Source organism: Podarcis vaucheri (assembly GCF_965113315.1).
Source record: "Podarcis vaucheri genome assembly, chromosome: 15".
Lineage (NCBI taxonomy): Eukaryota > Metazoa > Chordata > Lepidosauria > Squamata > Lacertidae > Podarcis > Podarcis vaucheri.
In genome coordinates, this window is record NC_138753.1 from 27,658,913 (window position 1) to 27,679,659 (window position 20,747).

The following is a 20,747-nucleotide window of genomic DNA, read 5'->3' on the forward strand; positions in this document are numbered from 1 at the left end:
ATCTTTGCATGACATCAGCTTGGGTGGGTGGGTGAATATCTTGGAGTCCTCTCTGCCTGAAACTTGAGGCAGCAGAGGGAGACTGATTGCAACATTAATTATGCATTTTTAAAAAATCCAACAGTTAGGGGGAAACAAGAAAGGAGGGGAATAAAGTACGCTCTGCCTCCTTAATTGCATTTAATTTCTCTGCAGAGGCAAAGACAGAGTGGAAGAAAGGGGTGCGAGAGGGAACCATAAGATTTCCTCTGCTGTGTCAAGGCGATCGGAAGAAGCATTGAGCCATAAAGTGCTTTCCATGCTCCCCAAGGTGTTCATGGCTCCCTCTGCTCTGGGGGTCTCTCTGCTCCTGCTGTTCTTTACTTCTGTGCTGCAATGCAAAGGTAAGGAAACTTGAGCAAAAGTTTGAAAGGCTGCTTGTTTTGTGCCTGTGAGCTGAAGGAGAGACTTTGTAGGGGGGCAGGGGGTGCTCTCTGCATTTGCGAGGTCGATCCGGAGTGGCAGCTGAACGTTTCGTATTAAACAGAGCGGTGTAACTTGAATCATCTGAACTCTGGGTCCCATGTCGCTGTACGTTTATGAAAGAACATTGACGGCTAGCTTTTGTTCAGTAATACTGGATTGCTCCAGGGCAATCCTGAGTTTTGAATTGAGGGGAGGGGAGGCGAGGATAAGTTGAAACTAAAGAGAGAGAGAGAGAAAGGAAAGCCTTCTTGTAAAAGATAACTCTGGAATTTGCTGCCACAAGCTGCAAAGGCAGCTCCTCACTTGGATGGCTTTAAAAGGGGATAAGACACATTCATCCAGGAGGATGAGAGGTCTGCTAGTGACTATGAGACTTGATAGCTAATGAACGGAACCTCCAGATTCAGATGAAGTCTACCTCCAAATCCCAGGTGTAGTGGGTGGGGGAAGAAGAGAAAGAAGAAGAAGAAGAAGAAGAGAGCAGTTGTTTTCATGCCCTTCACATGAGCTACTCCACTGCTGGAAATAGAATGATCGGCTTAAAGCATCATCAGTTCAGCAGGGTTCTTTTCTACTTTGTGGTGCATTTATCTCATTTTAGAGCAGCCTCCCTAACCTGTGGCCCTCTAGATATGACTGGACCCAACGCCCTTTATCCCTAACCATTGGCCATACTGGGTGGGGCTGGTGGGAGTTTAGGAGTCCAGCAATATCAGGAGGGAGCGGGTTGAGCAGGCTGGTGCAGACTCTAGACTTACTGGCCTTATGCCCCCACTGTTTAGATGACAATAATATGCACAACTTCAAAATATTGTAATCCAGCCCTGCTGTATTTGGGGCTCCTCTTGCTCAGTTTTGCTGATAGAATCCTTGGGCATCTGCCCTAATATTCTGACCTGATGGTACCCCTGGTTCTCTAGTGCCATTATGTCCTCCACATTCTTTTAATAGAAGGTGCTGGATCTGGATGAAGAGGTGCTTTTCTTCATGGGATACTAAAAGCAACCTTTAACATTTGTGTGGATGAATCACAATACCTTTTGTTTTTGCAAGTAAAGTGCAACTTTTCTTTTTTTTTAATGATTTAGGCTTGCGACCTGAAAAACACACCCCAAGTTTTGCACAGATAATTTTACCATTTTACTGTGGCTTTTTATTCTAATCTCAAGTTTCTTATCATTTGAACTAACTGGGGGCAGAGGAGACTGGAGAGATGGAAAAGGGCACATTTATTTACTGACCTGCGGAGAACAATAAAGCACTGGGGTGGGGGATGGGGACATGTTGTTTCAGAACCTGTTGCCTGAGCCAAGTTGAACTTGGAAAACCCAGTTCTGTGCATTGCTCATTGCTCAGAATGGCGGGGGTTGAAATCCTTGGACGGCAGCAACTGTGCAGAGAACAGATGATTGTGTTGTTGCTCAGGCTTCCTGTTCCTGATAACACAATGGACCGGGTTAGCTAATGATCATCTGTCAATTAGGGGCTCTTTGGTTTGCTAAGCAGTGGGAGCAGAATGGAGAGGAGCTGGAAAATAGTGACAGGTGGACATCTGCTATTGTTTGGTTGCCATCCCAAGACAGGTTTGAACATGGCTTTCATTTTGGGACCATCCCTGCTCTTAACGTAAACTAGCACAATGTTAATATTCTGGAAAAGTGACCAAAATGTAGAATGTCAGGACAGGGTAAGGAAATTGTAGCCCTCCAGATGTTGCTGGGTGGGTGGACTACAGCTCCCATCATTCATGGTTGTAGGCATGATGGCTGCTGGGGCTGATGGGAGATACAGTTCAACAACATCTGGAAGGCCACAGGTTCTCCATCGAGAATTGCACATGTGGTTTCATGACTGGTGGCAGAAACTGTCATGAAGTCCTTGTCTCAAAATCCCGTTGAAAGGAACCTGGACGAAGGATAGCTCAATTGGTAGAGTAAGAGACACTTGATCTCAAGGTTGTGGGTTTGAGCCCCACCTTGGACAAGAAGTTTCCTGCATTGTTGGTGGTTGGACTAGATGACTCTTGTTCTCCCTTCCAACTCTTCGATTCTATGATTCTATGGAAAGAAGGTCGGGTGAGCACAGCATGTTTGTTCCAATGGGTCTTGCTTGGGGCACATTTTCAGCAGGGCTGTGGCCAGAATTATTAGGGATACTGTAAATAATCCATAGGGATGTGGGTGGCGTTGTGGGTTAAATCACAGAGCCTAGGACTTGCCAATCAGAAGGTCAGCGGTTCGAATCCCCATGATGGGGTGAGCTCTCGTTGCTCGGTCCCTGCTCTTGCCAACCTAGCAGTTCCAAAGCACATCAAAGTGCAAGTAGATAAATAGGTACCGTTCCAGCGGGAAGGTAAACAGCGTTTCCGTGCACTGCTCTGGTTCGCCAGAAGCGGCTTAGTCTTGCTGGCCACATGACCCGGAAGCTGTACGCCGGCTCCCTTGGCCAGTAAAGCGAGATGAGCACCGCAACCCCAGAGTCGGCCACGACTGGACCTAATGGTCAGGGGTCCCTTTAGCTTTACCTAAATAATCCTTAAGAACATAACAGGAGTCCTGCTGAGCCAGACCAAAAGGTCCACCTAGTGCAGCATTCAGTTTCTCAAAATGGCCAATCTTAAGCTCCCAAGATGCCCACAAGTAGGGCAAGAAAACAACAGCCCTCTCTAGTTGTTCCCCAGTAGCTGGCACACAGAAATAGAGTGCCTCTGAACATGACATTTCCATGCAACCATCAAAAGTGAGTAGCTATTAATAAACTCACCCTCCTGAACCTGCCTAATACCTTACCCTTAAGAACAATCTCAGTCAGCAACAGTCTCTCCCTGTCTTGTGGCAGAGAATCCCTTACATTAATTGCACATTGTGCAAAGAAGTACTTTCTTATCGGTCCTGAACCTACTGCCAGTGAATTTAATTGGATGACCCCAAGTTCTAGTATTAGGAAAGTGGAAGGAGGGGTGGAAGTAATTCTCTTATCCACTTTTTCAACACCATACATAATTTGATAAACCTCAATCATGTCCCTCACCAAGATACTCCCCGCCCAACTGAAAAGCCCCAAAATGCTTTTGGCTTTTCCTTGCAGGGAGGGTGCTTTATCCTTCCAAGATGAACATAGGAAACTGCCTGATGCTGAGTCACTCCCCGTTGTCCATCTTGCTCAGGTTTGCCAACACTGACTGGCAGCGCTTCTCTGGGATTTCATGCAGGGGGTCTCCCCTATTTCTACCTGGAAATGATGGGACTTGAACCTGGGACCTTCTTGGTACAAAGCAGGTGCTCTACCAGCTGAGCTACAGCCCTTCCCATCATTTTGGTGGACCTTTTCCAGCCTTACAATATACTGTTGGAGGTCTCTGAGTACAAGTTGCTGGAAATCACAGAAGAGGTTTCCTGTCGCTTTCATGTCCTGCCTTTGGGCTTCTCATTGGGGCTTCTGGCTGGCCACTGTGAGAGCAAGATGCTGAACTTGATAGTTCATTGGCCTGATCCAGCAAGCTATTCTAGGAGCCGTCTAGATGTTGCTGGACTACAACTCCCATCATCCCTGGTCATTGAACATGCTGCCTGGGGATGATGGGAGTGGTGGTCATTGGCTGTACCAGGCCAATGGACTATCAAGTTGAGCATCTTGTTCTCACAGTGGCCAATGAGATGCCTTCTCTAGGAAGCCCACAAGCTAGACGCAAGCACAAGGGCACTCTTCTCTCCTGTGTTTGCCAGAAACTGATATACAGCCACTGACTATGAAGCCAAAACATTGTGGGGAGAACTAGGTTGGGGAATCGTGTTCTAGTTCAGTATGACTGGTAGCAACTCTCCAGACTCTCAGATATATAAGGACTTTTCTCAGTCCTTCAACCTGAAACTATTGCTGGTCAGAGTGTCAGGTATTTTCACCCAGGACATTCTCCTTCAAAGAAGACACAGCCAGTGAGGTAGAAGCTCAGACAAGGTTTGCTGACGGGGTGTCCTCCAGATGTTCTGGACTACAGCTCTCATGAGCCCAAACCAGAACAGGCAATAGGCCATGATGCTGGAAGTTGGACTCCACAACATGTAGTAGGTACTATGTTGGCTACTCCTGAGCCAGGGAGATCAATCAGCCAGAGAGAGAGGAGGAGAGGGAGTGAGGGAGAGAGAGACCCTAAACTCTGAACTCTAGAAGATTCAATATAGACAAAAGAAAGGACTTCTTCATGCAACACATAATTGTTGGATGAAGGAGGAGGCAGTGATGGCCACCAGCTTGGATGCCTTTAAAAGAGGATTGGGAGAAATTCATGGTGGAGAAAGCTGTCAGTTACTCTTAGCCATAATGGCTGTGTTCTAGCTCCACAGCAGTACGCCTGTCTCGGTTGCTGGAAATCACAACAGAGGAGAATGTTGTTGGGTTTCTCTTTGGAGCATGTGGTTGGCCAGTGTAAGAACAGATTGCTGGACTAGATGGGCCACTGGCCTGGTCCATCAGGTTTCTTCTTACATTCTTAACCACTCAGCTCCCTCAAATGATTGCCACTTTTCTCGAAGATGGATTTGAATGAAATTCTTCCCTTCCATCAGAGGGTGCACTGCTTGCCTCAGTCTGCATCCCTGCCAGACATCAGTCAGCCCAAGGCTGCTCCAAATCCCACCACCTCTTTGCCCTTTCTAGGTGAAAAACAACATTCATTGTGTTCCTGGCATGTGAAAAACTAACAAACCCCAATGTGCTGTTTTTGTTTTATTTTTTCCTAAAAAAACAGATCCCACTCCCATCTGCTGCATACAGGAAATATGGGGGTGGAAGAGATAGAAAAGCTTGTTTTACTCCTGGGTGCTGGAGTCCTTTTGAAAAGGGCTGAGAAATGTGTGTCAAAGACCTCACTCCTGCTCCTTCCAAAACCACAGGTCCCCAAAGCCATTGGCTGGGAGCAAGCCAAGTCCACTAGCCCTTGGCGCAGCTCATGCATCTCCATGCTCAGTTTGCAGAATCCAGGAGCATCTTGGGACTGAGTTCTTCGGCATGATGTTTTCAAGAGCCCGGTGAATCTATGAGTCCTCCAAGCTTCTTCCCTCCCTCCCCAACAGCTGGACCATGGACAACCCATCAAATCCTCTCTCTGTCATTTTAGCAAGAGTGCATAAACCACCCCCTCCCCCCAAAAAAACCTCAATAGCGGAGGCAAAAGGCCCAAGAGCTAATCCTGTAGCCAACCCTAGCCAGCTGTAGACCTTGCTGCATGCCAGTTGGATCTTTAAGGGTCATTTGGAAGAGACAAAGGCAAAATCTGCCATTGAATTACCCAGCCAGCCTGCTTTCAGCGGACTCCCCTAATTTGTTTTCTTCTCTCTGCCTGGCCCTCCCCGTCTTCTCCCTCCAGCTGCCTGAAGCTCGTGCGCCCAGCTAGCTTAGAGGAATTATAGATGGTATGAAAAGGCAGAGGGGTCTGCTTGAAAAGCCTCCTCTAAGGATGCTCTCCCCCAAGCACCTGCAGATCTATTCCAATTAGGGGCTGCTTGCAAAGTGTGAATTGTGCCCCAGTCTTAGGAAGTCATGTTCAGGGAGAGACGTGGCAGGCAGGCAGGCAGGCAGGCAAGCAGCAGCTCTGCTGTTTTGACCTGGCTTTTCCCCTCCCATTGTGAGCTGCCTTGCAAGATAAGCTTGCGTCAAAGGCAAATTTCGGTGCTATTAATGCTGGAACAGCCGTAACTATGAAAGTAGAGGTGGGCGATGCTACTTTTGTTTGCTTGTTTGTTACATCAATTCATTACAATTCACCGATTTTAACAAGATGGTAGCGAGTCTTTGTCTTCATAAGGTCCACTGTTTCATGACAGAACAGAAGCTGATCTGGTGGAAAAGATCAAGAAGTTAATGGGAGAGATTCTGCCTCTGTTTTGGATACAGAATCAGCAGACCCACATGTTACTTATTCTGGCTTATCTATATAGCATCATCAGGTTACATGGCATCTTACTGAGTAGTGCTAGAGAGAAAACAACCAACCAATGAACCCACAGGCCTTTCTGCTGCAAGATGTTTACAGTCTCTCTCTCTTTTATATATATAACTTTTTTTTAACATAATTTTATGCATGTTAACTTTAACCCTTTCAAACATTTGAATAAAAGGTTCTATTGAACCTTTGGAGCTCCTTCCCTCCCTCCATGGGTTCCATATTCAAGATAACAGTTTCTGCATCTTTTTCCTTTACCCATATGTTAAATATCTATAGTTACCATAATTAATTCCACATTACAAGTGTCATTATATCCCTGCCAATGATTTTAACTGTTTACAGTGGTCTTTTAAATAAATTAAGAATTTACTCCAGTCTTTTAAGAATACATGATCTTCCTGGTTTCTGATGTTCCCCATCAGTTTCACCATCTCTGCGTACTCCATCAGTTTTGTCCTACATTCTTCTCTTGGTACTTCTCCTTCCTTCCATCTCTGGGCTAGAAGCATTCTCACTGCTGTTACTGCATACATAAAAAGTCTTTTATCCTCTTTTGGTATCTCTTCACCTATTATACCTAACAGAAAAGCTTCTGGTTTTTTTGTTTTTTAACAAATGTGTTTTTAAACATTTTCTTTAATTCATTATATATCATTTCCCAGAAAGCTTTTACCAGTGTACATGTCCACCACAAAGCTGTTTACAGTCTCAATTAGAGCCGATTGGAGCACCTATCAAGCCTAAATGTAGTACACAGTCTGTTTTCAATGAGGGGATCACATAGGTAAATCTGGGCGGCTGAGGGCAGACTGAGGTTCTTGAAGCAGTACCCCCTTCACTTAATGGAACCAAACTCCACTGCTGGATTATAAATTGATTTTTTTCCCCATTTTTTTTTTGCATGCAGAAAGCAGTGGCGGGCTTTGGGCTCTCAAATATCAGCAGCACCCTGTGTGACGCTAACATTCGGCACCCCCCCACCTCTTGCTCTCCATTCAGCAGCATTGTTGTAGTGCCCCCTGCAGTCCAGCGCCTAGTGCCACTGCACGGGTCATGCCAGTCTTAAACCACCTCTGCAGAAAAACACCTTCAGGGAGTTTTACTGCCAAGAAGATACGGTCAATGACAGACATTGTTTTCTTTTCCAGCTTCTCCAGCTTATCATAAAACAGCCAGCAAACAAGCAAACTTGACTAAGCCTGCTCTCCGTCTGCTCTCTGACTATTTATTTTCCAACTACAAAAAGGATGTCCGTCCTGTTCGGAACTGGAGGAAGACCACCAATGTGGCTATTGATGTCATGGTGTATGCCATCCTGAGTGTGGTAGGTCTTCTCCTCCTCCTCTCTCTCAAATGGTCCAGGTTTCCTGTTCCCATGGATCACTGGGGGCAAGGTGACAGACATGACCCACCTGAATTTAGATAGCCCTTGCCATCTCCCAGGGAGTTACAACATTTTAATTTATTACTATAATTTATTAGATTTCTATACCACCCTTCATCCGAAGATCACAGGAGATTTAAGATATAAAAACACAAAAATGCATAACGTAGCAACAAATGAAAATGATACTCTCCCACTCGTGTCCAGGTTTTCTGCTTCGGACATTTAAAGAAGCTGGTCTCCACAATGTTTCACATCAGTGATGGGGTGCACCTGTGCCCCCCCCCCGATGCTGCTGCTGCTGGAGTATAATTCCCATCATCCCTGACCAATGGTTATGCTGGTTGGGGGAGATGGGGAGACTGATGGGAGTTGGATCCCAGCAACATCGGGATGTTTATGTTTGTGTGTGTATGTGTATGTGTGACAGATGCTTCCCATCCCTGATTCACATGACACAATTGGAATTTATATGTTGATTTTATTGAGTAATGAAAGTGGAGGGGTTCACTTCTAAAGCATCACTTAGGATTCTTTCATACGTTGTTTTTTTCTCTCCAGATGGGGACATCCATGGTGTGTTTCTATGCATGTAAAAAAAAAAAAAAGCAAAATGTGGGCAGTACTTATGTGTTCCATCAGCTCAAGGATTTCCACTTGTGCAGCAGAACTTCCCTTCTCCTCTTCCTGTGCATGCCCCACAAGCTCCCTCTGTAGGGTTGGGGGAACTTTCAGAACAGATTTAGGAGTGCAAGGGGTGAGGAGAGGACAGAGGGGAAATTTCCTTGCACAAGTGCTATGCTGGATACACCCTGTAAATAAACCAAAAAAGTCTGAAAACATAGGCATGTTAGAGATATATTGCTGGGACTGGCTGCTTCTTCTTTCTTAGTGTGCTTGCATGCAGTGTGTTGGTTGTTGTCTGATTGCTTATGGGGGCTCCTTCCAAATTCTTTAAGGTGTCACCTTACTTCCCTGCAGCCAGCCATATAGGGAGGTCAATAGTGGAACTGACCCTTTGGTTTCATTAGCCTGATCTCTGCTTCTCTGTTTTCAAAACAGGATGAGAAAAACCAAGTCCTGACAACGTATATCTGGTACAGACAGGTAAGAAGGCTGTGCCAATGGGAGCAATTTGCTCTCCTCCTTTCCTGCCCAACCCCTTTGACCTAGCAGCTGCTCACCACTGACACCATATAGGTCTCTTGATTCCTAGGATGCAACCTTCCATTCACTGGACTCCATAACCCCCCTCTGCTGAGCTGGCTTCTGCAGACTATGGCTAGGGTTCTGTACTGGAAAGCTAGGCAGCATCTGCCATAAGCACTAAGCATTTGACAGCATAGAGAGGCAATTAGGTCCAATTTGCTCCTGGTGTTCAGACTTTGTTTTTGGCATCATACTGTCTCTAGAGGCAATGGTGTGCACCTCTGGGGGAGAAGTCACACCACTGCATTAGTAGCACAATTGTTACCTTGGGGCACAAGCCTGGGCTAGGCTACCACACTGATGGTTTATACAGCAATTTAGAATGTCACTATTCTGGGTACCAAAGGAAGAAGGAAGTTTGCCCCACAGCATGTTTGAGGGATGAAGTAGCATAGGAGGGTAGATGAGAGCATATGATGTGAGCAGCTTATAAATAAAACAGGCCTCACCCTTAGAGGTACAGGTGGGTCAGAAGGCTGCATCTTACAACAGAAAAAAGAAAAGAGAAGCATGCTAAAGGAGAAAAAAATGAATGATAGGGAACATCTTGGCTCCCACCCAACACAGACAGAGGCTATTACTTGGAAGTAAGGAAGGTATATTTATGCAGACAAATAATGGTACAGGCTCAGCAGCAGATATGCTGCTTGAGAGTCACAATTTAGGAGCTAAAAAGCAGGGCCAGAAGTTCAGAACTGGACAGAAGTGATGGAGATGTCCCAACAAGATCCCCCACCTCTCCTGCTTTTGAAGATGAGGTGAGGCAAGGCAAGGCGTGTTCACTCACAAGACCTATGTGATGTTGAGCTTGCTGGCAAACACTCTGTTGGGGCAGGTGGGTCTGCTTCCATCTAAGAAGGTGGTGCTTAGTTCTAGGTGACAAGACTGGAACCTCTTGTGTAGGCTTCTGTTCAGCCTGCCCTTTTGGCTGATCAAAGCCGCCCACAGCTCCACTGAGGGTCTCCGCTCCACAGGAATCTCAGTACCCCTGCTCCCCCTTTCAAAGTGACTGAAATGGGGTGGAAAGTGAAGAATTTCTCTCCTCTAACCCAGGTTCACACAGGGAGGAGGGGAAAAGAAAACTTAACCACAAGTTTCTTAAACAAAATAAAAATATTCCTTCCAGTAGCACCTTAGAGACCAACTAAGCTCATACCAATAACAAACTTAGTTGGTCTCTAAGGTGCTACTGGAAGGAATATTTTTATTTTGTTTCAACTACGGCAGACCAACAAGGCTACCTACCTGTAACAAGTTTCTTAAAGTTACAGTTAAACAGTTATATAGCTCTGTCTGTGCAAGTCCTGGCTGTCTAAGAGATTGGCAACTCTCCAGAGCCATTCTTTCCTCAAATCAGATCCCAGAATAGAATAGTTGATGCCTACCCACAAGTGGTTCAGCACAGCACCCCACCTACTTATTTCCATCTACCACTGTGTCAAATCCTCCCCTCTGTTTTGCAGCACTGGATCGATGAGTTTCTGCAGTGGAATCCAAGGGACTTTGACAACATCACCCAGATGTCTGTTCCTACTGAAGCCATCTGGGTCCCAGACATTCTTATCAATGAATTGTAAGTGCACCATCCTTCTTGGGTTCTCTCCCCCCCCATCCTCTTTCCACATTGTGGAAGCCGAAAATATGGGATGGAAGAGAATGTGAGGATTTATTTCTGTTCTCTCACCATTCCTCCCTTCCCAAGCCAACCTCTCCACTTTGTATTCTTGACAATGCTTTCCCACTGGCTTGCCCCTCTGTGTACTGTATATTGCAGATGGGGAGAAGGCTGAGAAATTGGGATGGTTCCAGTAGTGGAAAACTATAAACACTCATAATTACCCTTGCTGTGTTGGGCGTGGGATTCAAATTTTCTGAGGAGAGAAAGAGAGAGACAATGGAGGGGCAGCTGTGGAGCCGTCAACGCATACTTGGAAGAGAGGGAAAGAAGGAAGGAAAGGCGGGAGGATGGAGTTATTGTTCTAAACCACCCTCCTTCTATTGTGACCACTGGAAGACCTAAGCAAGAATCAGAAAGCCCCTTTGGGGAGGAGAGGAAAATTCCCTTTCCGTATTCATGTTTGTAAGGTAAACAGCTTCATTGGAAAATGGCTGCATTATTTTAATGGGTCATCACAAGAGAGAATCAACTTGAGAAAGGGGAAAAGGAGAATTACAGGGTTCATAGGAAGCTGTTTAATACTGAGCCAGACCTATGCTCCATCTGTGTCCAGTGTGGTATAGCGGTCAGAGTGTTGGACTAGGATCTAGGAGACCAGAGGACAAATTAAAATCTAGGGTAGGAGGAGGAATGTGGTAGAGCGGCTAGAATCCTGAACAGGGAGCATGCTGAAATGTTTTGTTACTGGTAACCACTTGTAGCTCAGCATCTGGAATCTGGGATGGAGGAGTTCCATCGCTTGGTGGGTTTTGACTGCAGCCCAAATGGTTCATGTTCTCTCCCCTCACTTTGGCTCCCCCACTCTCTGTTTCCTGCAGTGTGGATGTGGGGAAATCCCCCGATATTCCCTATGTTTACATCCTCCATCATGGGGAAGTGCGGAACCTCAAGCCTGTCCAGGTGGTCACTGCCTGCAGCCTGGACATCTATAACTTCCCCTTTGATGTGCAGAACTGCTCTCTGACCTTCACCAGCTGGCTGCATAACAGTACGTGAGCAGTTGTGTTGATTTTGCCCTGTGGCTTGTTGCATACTGGGAGAAGAGGCCGACTGACCAAGCTAAATAGGAAGAGGCTCCTACTCCCTGGCTGCCAAGCATCTCCCCTCAACCTCCTCCCTGCAGAATAGGCTTGTCAATGGCTGCTTATTGTGATGGCTAAATACAAGCATCATATGTACATACATGCTTCCTACCTCCAAGTAGCAGATACAGGAGCAAACTGTTAGAGGTGTGAGTCTCCCAGGAATAGAGCACTGAATAGAGCACCTACATCCTCACCACATGTTTCAAGCACTATGAGACCATTTTAAAGAATTCTGGGAGCTGTAGTTTGCTGAAGATGCTGAGAGCTATTAGGGGATCCCTATTCCCCTCCCAGAACCACAGTTCCCAGGGTGGTTTAACAAGCAATCCCTCTTCACAGGGAACTCTGGGAAGTGTGGCTGTGGGAGGGGAATAAGGAGTCTCCTAACAACTCTCAGGACCCTTAACAAACTACAGCTCCCAGAATTCTTTGGTAGAAACCATGACTGCTTAAAATAGTATCATAGTGTTTTAAATGTATGGTGTATTTGTGGCTTAAGACAGACCTTTTATGTGATCCAACCTGGCAGATTCTGATTGAATCCTTTTAATTGAACCTGATTCTCACATGGTCCCATTCCTTCAAGTGCTAAGCATGCACTCATCTTAGCTTGTTGAGTTGTGGCCCATTAATCTGGCATTTCAATGACTAATAATAATAATAGTAACAACATATCTTTGCATCTATAAGACACCCCCATTTATAAGACACCCCCTATTTTGGGGGACTCAGATTTAAGAAAATGGGGGGAGATGGCCCAGAGTATGACGCCCCCTAATTTTTGACATTCTTTTAAAGGGGAAAAACCCTAGTCTTATACAGAGAAAAATACGGTATTTATATGCCGCCCATCTGACTGGGTTGCCCCAGCCACTCTGGGTGGCTAATATCATGGGCTCTCATTTTGAAACCCGCATCGTGGGGTTTTCATGTGTGGCCATCAGTCCAAAGTTATGTCTTTGATGGGACACACAGAAAGGTCATCAAATCACTTGGAGATGGGTGTAGCATGGAAAAGGGAGGGGATTCCTGCAGGGGATGATATCTTTGGCACCCTCATCCTACTTTTCTTCCTGTCTTCTGTTCCTCAGTCCGGGACATTAACATCTCCCTGTGGCGGACCCCAGAGGAAGTGAAACATGACAAGAGTGTCTTCATGAACCAGGGGGAATGGGAGCTTCTGCATGTTCTCAGCCAGTTCCGAGAGTTCAGTGTTGGTGACAGCGACTTCTATGCTGAGATGAAGTTCTTTGTAAGAAGTTCTGGCGGGCTGGGCAGGGGTGGTGGGTGGGAGCCAGAAACAGAATCTTCAGTGCATATTATTTGTTAAAAAAGGCTGGAGGTGGAAGAGTGGTGCAAAGCTCTGGCGATGAGATGCTGCTGCTGCTGCAGGTTTCTTGCTAGTTTTCAAAAGAAGGAGGGAGGAGAAATGGGTTTTCTCTAAACTGGAGCTACCTGAATCCAGAAGGGAAAAAAAGATGCTTCAGTATCAGCATGAGGAGAGTCAATCTGCTGCAGGTTGTGACCTATACCTTATAGAAGCAGAGGGTTGTAGCCAGCTAACTTCTTCTCAGCACAGACCTACTGAAATTCATGAGCCTAAGTTATCCATGCCTCTTAATTTCAGTGGTCTACTCTGAGTGTGACGTGTCATTGGAGGCAAGCCACAGGAACTACAGCTCAACTGAAACAATTAATTCAGAAAGGCCATAAGGCACCCCAAAATTTTTGTGTGATTTTTGGCACTGCTTGCCAAACATCATTTATCAACTTTACCCTCACCCTCATTTCCCCTCTTTTGTCCTTGGTCACTACATCATGTAGCAGCATTCAGTTGCTTTGTGGCATTGTGCTCCAGGACTGCAGAACATCATGTCTGATGACTTCTTAGAAGGCTGAATTTCTAAGATATCATTAATTTCTTTTCCTGGTTTTTTCCTGAGCATTCCTTTTCTTAAAATGCACGTTCAGAGAAAATGGGGCCTCTTCCTGTAATATATCTCATAACATATATATATGTAATCTTTTTAAGTGCTTTTTTTAAGGAAAAATGATGTTGGTACTCACCATGAAGTTGTTACAGTAAGTGCCACACTTAATTTTTTTAAAAAAATCTTTATTGGAAATTCAAAAAGTACACAATTATGTGTGCACTAAACATGGTGAGACTTAAATAAAAGAGAGAAAGAGAAACAGAACCTGTGTAGAAGGGAAAATAAAGGGGGGAGGGGGGGAAACACACCCAAAGCTGTATATTTTACAAGGTTGTTATTGTACTTCATGAGATCTTAACCTACTACAGTATTTGTAAGAATGGATTCCATTCCAATTTTTTGGCGAGGGAAGGTACCAGTACTGTGTTTCCTTGAGTACCCCAGAAAAAAAGCACTGATCTCACCAGATTCCCCACTTTGAAATATTACTCAGATTGGAGAGGTCTTGCAAACCCAGTGCGACTTTTCCTGAATTCCCTGCTTTTCTAATATTATGAAGGAGAACATTTTGGGACCATGCGTTGTGAAAACATGGGCAGTGGAATCAGCCAGCCCTGGTCCAGGGAAGGAAGGGTTAACCTTGCCTGACAGGCAGTTTTGCAGCAAGCAAAGGGCATAAATATTTCAGCAGCGGGAGGAAAGACTGGGCAGTGATGCACATCCCAGAGGACTCCTTGATGCCACCCTGCCAGCTTAGCCAGACGCCTGGTGCCAATGGAGCCCTTGGCTTGTGCCACTTTGCAGCAGCTTAGGAAGCATTAAATGGGACGATGAATTTGAGGGAGAGCCAGCCACCCATTAGAGCATATCTCAGCTAGACCCAAGGCCCATGCCTGACTCCTTGTGCCTTGGCAGGTGGTCATCCGAAGACGCCCCCTCTTTTACGCCGTCAGCCTATTGCTTCCCAGCATCTTCCTGATGGTCATGGACATTGTGGGCTTCTACCTGCCCCCTGACAGTGGAGAGAGGGTCTCCTTCAAGATCACCCTGCTCTTGGGCTACTCTGTTTTCCTGATCATTGTCTCTGATACACTGCCAGCCACGGCTATTGGGACCCCGCTGATAGGTAATAATAATAATTTTATTATTTATACCCTGCCCATCTGGCTTGGTTTCCCCAGCCACTCTGGGCAGCTTACAGCATATCTAAGAACATAAAACATCAAGTGTTAAAAAACCTCCCAATACGGGGCTGCCTTCAGATGTCTTCGAAAAAGTTGTGTAGTTCTTTATCTCCTTCACATCTGAAGGGAGGGCGTTCCACAGGAGGGTGCTGCTACCAAGAAGGCCCTCTGCCTGGTTCCCTGTAGCTTTGCTTCTCGAAATGAGGGAACCAGCAGAAGATCCTTGGTGGAGGATCTCAGTGTCTGGGCAGAGTGATAGGGGTGGAGATGCTCCTTCAGGTATACTGGGCTGAGTAAGATCATAGCAGCCCCACTGACAAAAGCATGAATGGGATGAATTGTGCAGCATGGCTGGTGGTGCCTTGCGTTTAGTGAGTTGTGGGATAAAACAAGAAATGGTTAAGATGTGCTCATGACACCAGCCCTATTATGATTAATTTTTATTTTATTTATTAGTTGCTTTCCATACACAAAATGTCTCAAAAATTGACCTTCAGGTCCAGAAAACCCCCAAACTCCCAAAGCAAAGGCTGAAAATGCTTAAATGCATCTGGAAATACAACAGCCTAAGTGTGCTCCATTGGGATTATTGGCAAGTTTGCTAGGTATGCCTTCCTGTTTTTGAGGTTTTTTTGCAAGCGGTCCTGGGATGTGGGTCATGGCCAATGAACTGCACAGCTTGGGCTACCTACAGCATCATCTGAACGTTATTCCATGTGTGAGAAGGTGTGGTTGAGGTGCAGATCTCGGCCCAAAGAGGAAAGGAAGAAAGAATCTAGGCTAAGAAATGTTAAAGGAGTTATCACTGAGGGAGGATCAACAGCCCCACACAGGGTTTTTGAGGAGCCCCAAAGGCTGAGATGAGGGGGTGTGAGAAATGGAGGGCTTGTTTCTGGTGCTAGAAGCTTTATCTCATAGAATCTTTGAATGGGAAGGGACCCTGAGGATCATGCAGGAATATGTAGCTATCCCTTACAGGGATCGGACCTGCAACCTTGGTGTTATCAGTGCCACTCTCTAACCAACTGACTTACTTAGCTCAGAAATGGACTTGGCTGAAGGTCATGGCTTTCCTCCAACAGGGGTGTATTTTGTGGTGTGCATGGCGTTGCTGGTCATTAGCTTGACCGAGACCATCCTCATAGTGCGACTCGTGCATAAGCAAGATCTACAGCCTCATGTACCTGACTGGGTGAAGCGCTGGGTGCTGGAACGGGCCACCATCCTGCTCTGCATCCGAGACAGGAACACGTTCTGTCCGGTCCACACTCAGAGCTCTGACATCTCTGGGAACATGGAAAACAATGACAGTACAGGTAAGAGCAAGATCAAAGTCCCAAATGGGAATGCAAGCATGTGAACACTCTGTTCAGACGGATGCCCATATCGAATGGTACATTATTGGGGATAGAAATGTTAACTGAGTGAAAGCCGATGAAGCGCAGAGAGTGAGAGGGAAAATAGCTGCTAATATTTTACTGGGCAAACTGAACCAAAACAGGACATAATATGAGGAGAAATGAACAGAGAGGTTTGATCTTATTTGTAGGCCTTGTGGACAGCAGGGGTAGACATGCAACCAAACATACAGGGGAAAATTTCCTCAGAACTACATAGCCAGGTGGCACTGTGGGTTAAACCACAGAGCCTAGGACTTGCCGATCAGAAGGTCAGCAGTTTGAATCCCTGTGACAGAGTGAGCTCCCATTGCTCGGCCCCAGCTCCTGCCAACCTAGCAGTTCAAAAGCATGTCAAAGTGCAAGTAGATAAATAGGTATCGCTCCTGCAGGAAGGTAAACAGCATTTCCGTGTGCTGCTCTGGTTCGCCAGAAACGGCTTAGTCATGCTGGCCACATGACCTGGAAGCTGTATGCCGGCTCCCTTGGCCAATAAAGCGAGATAAGCGCCGCAACCCCAGAGTTGGCCATGACTGGACCTAATGGTCAGGGGTCCTTTTACCTTACCTAGCCAATCAGAACCTTAGCAAGGATCATGCCAACCTGGCTGGTTGCTAGACAACACCTCCTCCACCGCCACCTATCTTGATTGGCTGTCTGTCAGCTGCAGCCACCCTTAGGTTCCTAACCGGATGATCCTTGCTGTCATGTTAAGTTATTGAAATGATTGCGATGAGCGAAGTGGGGAGCTGTTGTGAACTGACCCATGGCTCTGGCACTTAGGCTGGGACACAGCTCCCCAGTGTGTCCCTCATATTTGTTGCGGCTTTACTGACCATTTCCTTTACCTCTCCCCAGCCAAACTGAACCACTACAGCTGTGAAAGCACACGTGACTTCGAAGGAGGAGCAAGTGGTACTATGACCCAGCCACAAGGGGAGAGCTCACTGGTGGTTGAAAGTATCCTGCAAGAGATTGCAGCCATTCGCCAGTTTCTGGAGAAGCGGGATGAATTCCGTGACATTGCCCGTGAATGGCTTCAGGTGGGCTACGTCCTGGATGTTCTACTTTTCCGGGCATATCTGGTAGCTGTGCTGGCCTATAGCATCACCTTGGGCACTCTGTGGTCCATCTGGCAATACGCCTGAGACACACACCATACAGATGGGTTTGTCAAGCAGTTATGCTTGATGAGTCTTTTTGAGGTCTTTGGACTCATTGATATGTAGAACTTAGACCCAGGCTCTGAGGTACTGCTCATGGACATGCATCTTAAGATTGGTGGCTTCAAGTGTCTCTTAAGACTAGTCAATGTGTATCTATTTTGTTATCCAGGTGCAATACTTGCCTAAGTGGCTTGTGACCTGCCATCCCCAATTGTCTTACCTGCAAAAAAGGGCAGAAGCACATGCAATTGCTCCTAAGCGATGTTTGTACACATCCTAAAAATAAATAAATACCTTATGATGCATGCCAGTTAAAAACAAATTCCGATTCTGGCTCCAAACTGGATCCCAGAAGGGGAAAGGAAGATGAGTTGCATGGAACTGGTTTTTTTTTTACCCTACCCTAAATCCAGTCTTCCTGCCTTCCACCCCAATTCTACATTTTCATTGCCAATGCTCCATTGTAGAGCACATTTCCCACCTCCATCTCAGCGCAAAGGAGCTTCATTCTGGTGGCCAAGCCATTTTGTTTAACTAGACCTGTCATCCCGAGAATATGCCAAATATGGATAGAAATCTTGCAGTGGAGCTTGCCTTTGCTTAATTTCTTCAGCAGAGGTTTAATGTCAAGATACTATACAAAGAAAGTTTCGCTGTGGAGAACCAAAACCAGGGTCACATTTAGTCATTTGCTACAATCCTTTCCTCCCTGCTGCATCTGTTTACTGGGTTTGAGGCCAGTTGTTGCTGAAGACTATGTTCTACCAGCATTTTCTCTCCCTCACATGTACCCTCACCCTGATGCCATTTCTTATTGGGGACTATATTTTTCAGACGTCTTGAAACATCTCAGACGTTTGCTGCCAAGGGTGCATGATGCTCAGACTGTTCACCCATTTTGTAAATAACGTTCCTCCCCACCTGTACAGTAACTAGCTGCTTGCATTAACCTTTTCACCTGAGCCATCTGTAAAGCAGGCAGCTTCTTTTCTCGTGGTTCATCCATTTGTTGTGAAATAAACTGGGTGTTTCTCAAGTTAAATGGAATGTGCCGGAGTTACTCATTACAGCCAGAAAGGAGGTGGGGGCTATGGGCAAGGAATGAAAGGGCATGGAAGACCCCTCGGTTAAGTATCTAGAGAAGGTAAGACTGGTTCTTTTTTTTTTTAATCAACATTGATTCAGCATTGATTCACTCATTGAAAACACTTATCCCAGGCTTGGGGGAAATGCGAAAACATTCCCGCATGTGATAAAGCACTAGAAGGTATAGAGAAGATAAGATGGCAGTTTCCACTTGGTCAGTTTCTGTTGGTGTGGGAATGTGTAAATCCTAATCTAGAGGTTCATAGCTGTCCTCAAGTCTCAATGAAATTAGCAGAACATGTTAGTCACATCCAGCTTAAATCCCATTGATTTCAATGGAACTTAAGTCAACTATTTTCTATCAGTTGTGTTAAGTAACTCAAGGATACATCTTCTATCCAGATGTCCTGGACTGGCTGGATGCAGATGTGTGGTGGGAGGCACCAGCTGGGGAACCTTGAAGGGAACCCCCAGGGGAAGAAAGCTCAGCCAGGGGATTGGCGGTGGGATGACAACGAGTGGTCAGAGAGGGAAGAGGGAGTAGACTGGAAGGAGGAGGTGTCAGAAGCTGAAGAGGTAACAGGGTTTATTGAACAGGAAGAGGCTGTGGCAGAGCGCAGTTCAGAATCAGAGGAAGAATGGGGCGGCGGGGGGGGTGGGAAGAGGCTGAGTAAAGGCTGCAGGCTGCTGAAGAAGCCAGGGAATCTTTCCCTCCTGTTGTGACCAGCTCCCCCCGAGTTTCCCAGAATACACAGAGATATGAAGAGGATGGAGCAAAGAGAGGCAAGACACCAGAGCCTTAGGGAAGGAATTGGGGGAAGAGCCTAAGAGAGCGGTGGGAAAGTGGGGACCTTTAATCCCCACAACTGCCTCCTTGGGGCAAGACCTACTGGGAAGAGTTTCTGAGATCACTAGGCCTGCACTGTTTTATTTTCTTTTAATAAAGAGTTAACTTCACAGACACCAGAGGTTTTTTTTATCTCTGACCTGCTCTGGCTCCTGACAACAGCGTAGATCAGTCTAGTATTACTACTTAAGAGTTATTTATCTATGACACTATCCCAGGTACAACTGTTTTTACACAACCCCCTCCTTCCGATGTGTATTAATTTCAGGTAATGAAAATTAACAATTGATTCCAAATAGAATGAAGCCGGGATGTTTCTTAGGTTCCCTGGTCCTTTCTCTCTGTATATAGCTATGAACTAGCGTCCTCCCACTTCTGCCTGCCAAGAAAAACTGTGTAAATGGAAACTTTCACAATCTTACAGTGGCATAAAATTGATCTGAGCAAAAAGCGCACCTTACCATTTCTTCTCTCATTCACGTTCTGGGATGAAATCTGAAATCCAAAACAAACTGTTCTGCGGGGGATTTTTCAGCACCACGGACAGAGCCCCAAGCTTTGCCGTGTGTTGCCCTGAAGGTGTCTCTCTATCCTTTTAACTCAAATCAGTGGTCAAATGCTGGTGGAATAGGCAAAAGCACACCCACCCCACACAAAGTTGCTAAGCGGTGTGTGTGTGTGTGTACATACAATAGCTGCGTGGGCACTTCACACCGCAAGTCCACAACAAAGCTCAAAGGAATGAAAAGCAGAAAATAATAAGCAGCTCACATGGACTTGAAAATACCAAACATTAGCTGGTCTCAATAATGGCTCAACACCTACACAATTGTCCATCTGTCATTTGGCAAATATCATTGCAGATCTCATGGTGCCCCACTCAAACCTCTCTGGGTCTCTGTTGCTGCAGAAGGGAACCCATCCTTGACTCATCCCTTTGCAAGGAATAATAATGAGTGCACATCACCCATCCAGACTTTTCTTGGGCATGTGTGTGTGTATGCATAAACATTTTCCCCGTATGCGTCTATCCAAAAGGAGCTGCATGCTGGCAGTGTCAATCTGCTATTAATATAAGACAAGGACTTGTCAGAAATTGTATTTGAGTGGAGGGTATAGAAAGCGGTTGAGTGATCATCTTGCAAAATGTTACAAAAATAAATAAAAAATCAAAGCAAGTATCTGGAGAATGTTGGCTTATAAACCTGTGCATTGGAGCTTCCATCTGTTTCATGGAATAGATGCAGATCCCATCCAGCCATTCCTCACTATCACCTCTTTGCAGAGGATGGCTTTAGTCACCACCAGCTCAAAGCTCCAGCTGCAGCAAATGAAAAGGGAAGCATGCTTTATTTGTGTGGACTGCCA

At 45.9% G+C, this 20,747-nt stretch overlaps 1 protein-coding gene across 2 annotated transcripts; it reads left to right on the forward strand.

Annotated features, from left to right (window-relative positions):
* HTR3A (5-hydroxytryptamine receptor 3A) lies at positions 1–18,488 on the forward strand. Of its 2 annotated transcripts, none has more exons than XM_082200922.1 (9): positions 1–383; positions 7,558–7,733; positions 8,856–8,900; positions 10,466–10,575; positions 11,499–11,668; positions 12,857–13,017; positions 14,615–14,825; positions 15,966–16,199; positions 17,139–18,488. In XM_082200922.1, exons 1-9 carry the CDS (start codon positions 299–301, stop codon positions 17,426–17,428), a joined length of 1,482 nt encoding a protein of 493 aa, XP_082057048.1. In that variant the 5' UTR covers positions 1–298; the 3' UTR covers positions 17,429–18,488. The 2 variants fall into 2 exon arrangements, with proteins under 2 accessions (XP_082057048.1, XP_082057049.1); XM_082200923.1 differs by having other exon boundaries at positions 7,567–7,733.
* Positions 18,489–20,747: the final 2,259 nt, after the last annotated feature.

Excerpts from the sequence above, each read along its gene's own strand:
- HTR3A (XM_082200922.1), top strand. The coding sequence starts at position 299 with ATGCTCCCCAAGGTGTTCATGGCTCCCTCTGCTCTGGGGGTCTCTCTG. Across the intron at positions 384-7,557 it reads TTCTGTGCTGCAATGCAAAG|CTTCTCCAGCTTATCATAAA; the intron begins GTAAGGAAACTT and ends TTTCTTTTCCAG. Across the intron at positions 14,826-15,965 it reads TATTGGGACCCCGCTGATAG|GGGTGTATTTTGTGGTGTGC; the intron begins GTAATAATAATA and ends TTCCTCCAACAG.